Below are 8,311 nucleotides of genomic sequence, written 5' to 3'. Positions count from 1 at the left end.
AGGAGACATTTCCGAGCTAAAGTCGGTGGTGTTGAGTGTTGAACGCGGGCTGTGGAGGCAGAGGAAGGGTCGGCCTTGTCTGCGGGGAGAATGCTTCGCTCCTGTAGCACAGACAGCGTGATGTCAGCGGTGGCAGGGCTGTTGTAATTGACTCGGAGGGGGCGATGGCGTCATTTTATGCCCTGCTGTAGCCTCCTGCTCCTAATAGCGAGGGCGAGACGGATCTGTGGCCGAAGCGACCGTGGCTCCCTTGGCCGGGATCGAGCACCGCCGAGCCGGACGACTCACCCCGGGAAACATGGAGGCTGCGGCCGCGGAGCTGCGGGCCGGCTCGCGGGTACCTGTCACTATCGATCAAGTGGTGAACGACACACTGGTGGTGACGCTGACCTATCGAGAACGGAGCTACACGGGGATACTGCTCGACTGCGGCAAAAAGTGAGCGTCGTTTCTTTTATGTCTTTGACTGAATTAAGTTTTAAAAACCCATTTGCCGAATTGTGCTAACGGCTAACGGATGCTAAGAGGAGCTAGCTGGCGGCTAGCCGCTAGCACAGCAGGCCTCGTACAAAAGAGCCGGGCTTGACAGGGAGGCTACATGCTAACTCCGCCGGTATCATTTTATATCACTGCGACACCATTAAATACACATTTACACTGTCTTGTAAGGCTGCGTGTGGAGATTTTAGCCGGCTCTCCAGGGACTAATAGTGAGTTATACTAAACAATAGCTCCTGTCACTGACTTCATCTCTAGCTTATTGTTAGCCTAATCCAAGTAGCTCGAGCCAACAAGGCCTTCACTGGGCAATATATTTCATATTTATATTTATTTTGTATCTACATACTCAGACGGGTGTGTTTTTGTCTTGAAGTGTCATGATTTCATGACACAGTGATGCTACTTGGTGGTCTACTAGAAAGCAGCTCCTCTGATAACACTCACTTTTGACCTGTAGAAACAATAGAAAAGACACTCATGGATGTATATAATCCACAACTATTTTACGTGGTTGATTTGCAAACCTAGCTTTGATTTGAGCTGAGTGTTTGTTTCACTCTCTCTTTCAAGGCAGAAATCTCAAGCCTTTTCAATTGCATCCAAGTATCATTGACATGTATCAGTGACATGTCTTAACTTTGCCTTCTTGCTGTTTGTGTCACATGTACAAGCCTTGTGTTGCTCGTGCACCTTAAAAGCTACTGGCTTTAAGACTATTTATAGATGAGCAGAATCAGAATCTGAACCAGCTTTGCCCCTGAGTATGCTTAGGTGGTTTTTCATTGCGAGACCCTGAGCTGTCCTGAAAATAACCCACCCTGATGGGAAAAGGCTGGCCTTGGAATCACTTAAAATAGGCCTATATTTCAGGCTTTGTCACTGACAAAATTTGACTTCTTCTTCCTTTTCAGCACATGGAAATGCATATCCTGTCATTGTCTCCCACAACATTTTTTTTCCCTCTCTCCCTCTCTTAATGTCATCATTTGCTCCTATCACTCAGGCAGATCTCCACCTCTTAGTTACACTGTACACAATGTGAAATGGCATCGGTGCAGTCAATCATGGCTGCGTCCTTGTACTGTGCCTTAACTAGCACTATCTGTTCCCCGACACAGGCTGATCTGCTCGTGCCCTGTCAGTCACAGGGACAGCAAATATTGGACAGTTTTTAGGGAAGCAGAGTGTGTGTGTGTGAGTGTGGGGGGGGTAGCACATGCACGAAAGGTGAGAGGAGCAAATCTCGCCTTGAGACTATTACTCGGGGACGCCTGCCAGCTACTTCTCCTGGGGCAGAAATCGGGCTCCCCAAATGTGCGCTAATTAATAATCTCACCACACATAAGCACCAAGTAGGCACGGATGCAAAAACAAACTGAAATCTCCTGGCTCCTTCCCCACACCTCTGAATCCCGAGTGATTCATTGAAATGTTTTTGTTCAGTCAGATGTTGGGGAGGGAGGGAGGGAGAAGAGAGAGAGAGAGAGAGAGAGATCCTGGGCATCCCGTAGTCTCTTTGTCTGCCGTCTCCTGACTAAAAGCAGCACAGCCATGTTACTGTTGCCTGCCAGCCACCTCTCTTTAAGACTTCTTGGCAGCTCGGCCTTCACTGGACATGTTTGCTGATCCCAGGAAAAAGAACAAATATAATAGCTCAGAGGAAAGTCAGCGTTACTGTTATGGCCTCAGGCAGACACCCCCCCACCCATCCTTGCAGTTTTATGAACTTTCAGCACACAGGTGACGGGGGGAGTGGCTTCGGTGTGTCCACAAAGTAGCCCAGTTTCGGCTGCATTTATATGCTCGACTAAAGATCTCTGTGTGCCGTTTCCTGCATTTGTTCCCCCACACTGAATTGGCAACATGTGATTTTATGCTCTCCCAATGACCCCGTTTTCACCAGCCATTAAAATGTCCAGACAGGATATCACATTTACATCAACTTGCTGCATCCAATTTGCATCAAATCGTCATTAGTTTTGACTAGTATTGAGCCACAACAAATGCAGATTCTTTGGCAGTTTAATCTGCTTCTGTTTGCTTGGTGTTGTGTGCGGGGCTTTAAGCACCTCCAAAAGCTCCAATTGCCCTTTTTTTCTGAATGCATACTTTAGGTTGTTTTTTTCCCCCCCTGTTATTTGCATTCAAAACTCATACTCAGGGTGTCCAATGTGCACTCCCACATGTATTTCAGTTTAGGACGGCACAATCTGATCAATGTAAGGTCACTCAATATGCATTCTATAACAGGGGTAGGTGAGGTTCAGGGCCTGGCAGGGTGCTACAATGCAGAAAACATGAAGAACCGCAGAATTTGATCAGCAAGTAGAAATGGAATCAACAAGGAATGTCACAGAAGTACCCTAAAGGTAGATGAAATCAAAGTTTTTCCCTTTTAATAAGAGTTTTTTTTTTCACAGCCTGTCAAAGAAAAGCTACATCTCTTAAGATTTTGTGTCATTTATTGTAACATTACCAGGAGAGGACATTTAATGGTTGTAGGTCACTGCATTTTGGAGAAGCTGAGCACACAAAGACTGCAGTTATGGGTAGAAACAAAGAAAACCTGATCTGATCCCAAAGAATTCACTTCAGTTTGAGGCTCACTTGTTAAAACCAGGAGGAATTCAACACAAAGGGTTATTTAGAGAAGGACAGAAGAGTCTAACTTACTTTTGTTAAATTTAGAAAACTTAATGAGTTCTGTGTTCAAAAAGGAATTGTAGAACAAGTTCAAATGATCTTATATCTGCATCCACAGATCCCGAAGCATCTATGTATAGTCACCCAAATAAATCAGAAGTTCGGAAAATGAGTTGGCGTAGAGATCCTGATCTTTTTGGGATTCCCCTGAGGAAACATTTCAAGCTCCGAACTGACCACAAGTTATTTGATATGAAGAAGTAGAAGCATCATGGTGTTATTGTTGATGAGGAAATTGCTTAAGTAGGAAATACTTGTCACATTGAACAACTGTTGCGTTTACAAAAATCCAGTTAATAATTTAGTGTTCCTGTTTTTTGTTTGTGCCTTTCAGGACTGGGCTCTTTTGTCTACCGGACTTCACAGCAAAGCTCGGGGACTGTCCGATCCCTAGACCCGCCTGTGAAGTCGCAGCAGTTCTGAGTGAGGAGCCGGTTTCCAAATCTCCCAGCCAGGCTTCACACAGACCAAAGGATGAAAACACTCTTCCTGAAGGCAGCATACCCCCTGCCCCGCAGCCTGGCCCCGTGCCCACGCCGGTGCCCGCTGGACAGACTCCTTATCCTCCTTATTTTGAAGGAGCCCCCTTCCCTCAACCCTTGTGGGTGCGTCACACATACAGCCAATGGGTACCTCAACCCCCACCGCGACCAATCAAGAGGAAGAAGAGGCGGACGCGAGAACCCGGCCGAATGACCATGAGCACTATTCGTCTACGTCCGAGGCAGGTCCTGTGTGAAAAATGCAAGAACACACTGAACAGCGACGAGGACAGCAAAGATGGCATGAGCAACACCAAGACTTCTAGAAAAGAGAACACTCTACAGAGCGATGAGGACGGCGACGACAAGGATCTGCCCTCTAAGCTGTCGAGGAAAGAGGACATAGGTGTAAGCAAGGACACTAAGAGACGAGAAAATGCCACCAGCCTCGACAGTAAACGACTACGAAAGGACAAAAGGGCTGAGACCGATGTGGAGAAGTACCCTGTAAGCGATGTTATCCCCCATAGTCCTGTTATCAAGATCTCTTACAGCACTCCGCAGGGCAAAGGGGAGGTTATGAAGATCCCCTCACGTGTCCATGGCTCGGTCAAGCCGTTCTGTCCCAAGCAGCTGGTTCAGAACGGTGTGGGAGAAAATGGAAAGGCGCCTTCTAATCCCACCAAGGAGCAGCGGCACATACTTGACGCCACGAGATCTGGCCTCACTGTGTCCATTCCCAAACTCAAACTAACCAGGCCTTTTGCGAACGTGGCTCAGGACTCGCCTTCTCCAAAGATCCGCTTGAAACCTCCTCAGAGGGAGGGCGAGGAGAGCGTGGTGGAGTACGAGGCAGAACTTGTCGGAGACGCCAGGAGACGAAGCCCCCGGGCACCTGGGCCGTGCCTCTCCCACTCGGAGGACTCGGTAGAAGGCAAGAACTCCCTGGATTTGTGGTCCGGGAGTTCTGGGGAGGAGGCGGAGCGCAGCCACAGCGACCTCACCCTTCTCATCAATTTCCGCAAGCGCAAAGCGGATTCTTCCAGCCTTTCCGTTTGCAGCAGCGACAGCCTGGACGAGTCCAAATCCTTCAGCTCCGACGGCACTTCCCCTGAGCTGTGCGACCTAGCGCCCGGTGAGGACCTCTCCGTGACCTCATCGTCCGTGCCCTCGCGAGACGACTGCAAAACGGTGCCGCCGCTCACGGTGCGACTGCACACCCGCAGCATGACCAAGTGTGTGACGGAGGAGGGCCACGCCGTGGCGGTGGGCGACATCGTGTGGGGGAAGATCCACGGCTTCCCCTGGTGGCCCGCGCGCGTCCTCAGCATTAGCGGTACGCGCAAGCAGGAGACGCCGAGCTGCGAGGCCCAGTGGCCGCAAGCCAAGGTGGCGTGGTTCGGCTCGCCCACCACCTCCCAGCTGTCCGTCGCCAAACTGTCGCCATTCAGGGAGTTCTTCAGGTCTCGTTTCAACCGCAAGAAGAAAGGGATGTACCGGAGAGCCATCCTAGAGGCAGCCAAGGCTGTCGGTCACATGGGCCCGGAGATCACGTCGCTGCTTTCCCACTGCGACACGTAGGTTAGTTCACAGTATAGTCACATGCTGCCGTATCGTGTCTGATTGCAGTACAGGATGTTTTGACGCTAAAGCATTATCTTCCAATCTAGGTCACGAAGGTTTTCCGTTTTCAACACGCCTGATTTAAATAAATTAGGCACATTTTTACTTCCAAATACCTCCAATGTTGGTGTTAACTGAAGCCCAGCGTGTCCTTGTCAGTAACGTCCTGTCTCTTTCTCTGGGTTCATTCAAATGTCCAAACGTTGACTCATCAATGTCTCGGCTGAGATTTTCAGCTGTGTGATTAACCTTGACTGGCCAGTGTGAGTCAGTGGCAAGGAGGGGGTAGTCGTCTTGGAAAAAACTGCAGTGTCGCTGAGTAAGGCTAGCAAAAGGTGGAAATGCCAGGACGATCACATGAATGCTTCAGAGCTGCAGTGATTAGACACTTGAGTGTAACAGCCAATCAAAGTGAACACTTTAATCTTCTTCATCTCATCACGTCTTTTTTAGCTTGTGATTCAGAAAGTGGGTTTGGCAAATTTAAGATTTTTTTCAAGTCTTTCTGCATTAGCCAAGACCAAGGAAGACTGGAGAAATTAGAAGAGGCTAATTCATTGATTTGCCCTGATTTATACAAGGAAACGTATTAAAGATGACGTTCAGCAGATTCAGAGTAAAGAGTCATGAGTTTCAGCAAATTCTGCAACTAATGCCTGTGATCAGTCTTTCCTCGAGCTGCGTGCAGGAATGAGGGCGTGATGGAAGAGTTCAGTTTTGCTTTTTAGCCTGAAAATCTAATCATGTAAAAGTTGTTGGAAAATGAGGGCTTCAAGAGCAAGCACTTTTGTTTTCCACCTGTTTCTCGCACAATTACTTATTAATGTCACTCAATGCCTGTAGATATTGAAGGTTATTCATTATACTTTGCCCTTTAAGCAGCCCACATCCACAAAGCCGTGTTTTTGCTTTGATTGTATCCATCCATCACAAGTTCAAACTGTGTACAACCCTGAGAAACCTCCCGGGTCAGGACAGTGTGGCCACACGACTAATTTAGATTGTAACATGAAGAGTGACTGTTTAACATTGAGCTACATTTTGCAACGTGAAACGTCTCATGTCTCATTGCGTGAACGCTTCCATGTTATGTCATGGAACTAAACCAGTTAAAACACGAACGGAGGCTCGTCTGAGAAATCAGAATGAAGCATGTAGAAAATCCCGCCGCTGGAGCGAAGCGTACACACGTCAACTCATTTGTACGTTAACCTTCACCAACCAGTCGCTGTTATCGACTCAAGTCTGAGGCAAATAATGCAGCTGAACACACCGACGCACCGAGCTCGGTGTGTTCGAAATCGCCAGGAACATCCTGAGATCTAATGTCAAATTTGAATGCAACATTCCCCCTCGGTCACAGTTTTTTTTTAACAAGTGAAAACGGAATACTTTTTATAACGGTGCTCCGAGCCACTGAAACGCTACTTTTCGAAAGCGTATATTCTTCTCTGCGCACATGTTTGGTCTCATTACAAAGACAAACAGCCAACTTGTGGCCCGGCGTTGCTCAGTACACCCTTTTTTTCAGCGTTTGCATAATTTCCATGTCAAATGAACATGGTTTTCAAAAAACTGCAACTTTTCGTGATCGTGTGCCAACACTGACGTGTTTGGAATACCAAAGTGGGTCATGGTGGAAAACTTTGAGCACGTGACGGGGAACTTGATAATCTTTACATCAACAAATCAAACATCAAGGGTCTAATAAAAGTCAAACTTCCCATATTTTGTAGCTGTAGCTACTAAACATGAAGCACCAACGCTATAAAGCCAATAGGATGACTGATCGAAGTATGAGCTTTTCAAAATGTCTTGTGTGATGGACTTGCAGTAAGAAAAAAGATTTTTTGAGGGGGGGGGGTTTCAGTCTTTACATTGCCTGGTCTCTGCAGACCTCTGTTCCAGAGAGCGTTGACCTCTCGTTGCGTCGCCCCTCCACACAAACGTTAAATATTGTCTTTCCAGCGAAAGAAGCAGGCAGTTTCCGAGCTCGGTGTTTGCCCCCGCGGGGCAAGACGAGGCCGATGGCAGCTGAGAAGAAACAGCCAGGGGTTAAGACCAGCCTATATTTGGTGTGGGTTTTTTTTCCCCAGACCTCATAAATGAAGGCCCCGAAAGTAGCTGAGAAATGAGAAAACCGCTCGCTGCCCGGGTCTCTCTACCTGCCCCCCCCCCCCCCAGTCTGCCCCTCATCCTCACTCTGCTCTGTTTCTCTCTCTTCCAGAAGCTGACGACTGAAAAGATCTCCGAGGTTTTGGTTTGTTTTTGTTTTTTTTCCTGGATTCTCACTCTGTCATCAAGGCCCAGGAGGGAGTACGTGCGGTTGCCACAGCTACTATTTATATGCTTTTTTTTTTTTCTTTTTTTTCTTCCCCCTCCTCTTTTTTTCACAAGGCTGGTGGAAAATGGCCGCCAAGGTGGAGTGTTGCTGAGACTGAATAAGGGAGCAAAAAGAGAAAAAAAAAGAGGTCAGGCATCTCATGGTTGACTGAACAGTTGTTGTTTTTTTTTTTTTTTTTTACTTATAAATTTAATCATATTTCAAATAGAGCCGCATAACAACACTACAAGGACCAGAATGTATTTATTATCTGTTTATTACCTTACCTGCGACCTTTCTGACTACAGGCTGGCAAAAAAAAAAGAGAAAAAAAAAAAAACCTCCTTGTCTGCTGCTGTCCATCATCATGGTGTGGAGGGGGTGGGGCTAACACAGGCTCCTCCTCCTCCTCCTCCTCCTCCTCCTCCTTGCAAAAAGTCTTACCCACAATCCTCCTCTGAAAATGTGAACGGCTCCATCCAGAGACTCTCGCAGTTGATTTATATTTTTCTTTCCAAATCGTTCCATCCTTTGCGAGTGTAGTTCGTGTACCTATTTATACCGAGTCTCGTCTTTCCCTTTCATTTTGTCCTCACCAGTCGACGTACCCCCCCCCCCCTCCCTCCCCAAACCTCCTCTACCTCCAACCTTTCATTTTTCTTACCAACCCACAAGGATT

General features: G+C 47.4%; 1 protein-coding gene across 1 annotated transcript; it reads left to right on the top strand.

The window, feature by feature from the left end:
- Positions 1 to 283: 283 nt before the first annotated feature.
- Positions 284 to 7,718, top strand: pwwp2b (PWWP domain containing 2B). Its single transcript, XM_080507531.1, has 3 exons — positions 284 to 438; positions 3,539 to 5,267; positions 7,537 to 7,718. The coding sequence occupies exons 1-2, from the start codon at positions 299 to 301 to the stop codon at positions 5,265 to 5,267; spliced, it is 1,869 nt and encodes a 622-aa protein (XP_080363657.1). The 5' UTR covers positions 284 to 298; the 3' UTR covers positions 7,537 to 7,718.
- The last annotated feature ends 593 nt before the right edge of the window (positions 7,719 to 8,311 follow it).

Source organism: Blennius ocellaris (genome assembly GCF_963422515.1).
Source record: "Blennius ocellaris genome assembly, chromosome: 13".
Lineage (NCBI taxonomy): Eukaryota > Metazoa > Chordata > Actinopteri > Blenniiformes > Blenniidae > Blennius > Blennius ocellaris.
This window is presented reverse-complemented; position numbering and strand designations above follow the sequence as displayed.

Bases quoted from the DNA above. Each gene is read 5' to 3' on its own strand.
- pwwp2b (XM_080507531.1), top strand. From the start codon at position 299: ATGGAGGCTGCGGCCGCGGAGCTGCGGGCCGGCTCGCGGGTACCTGTC. The intron at 439-3,538 runs GTGAGCGTCGTT...TGTGCCTTTCAG, and splicing joins CTGCTCGACTGCGGCAAAAA to GACTGGGCTCTTTTGTCTAC.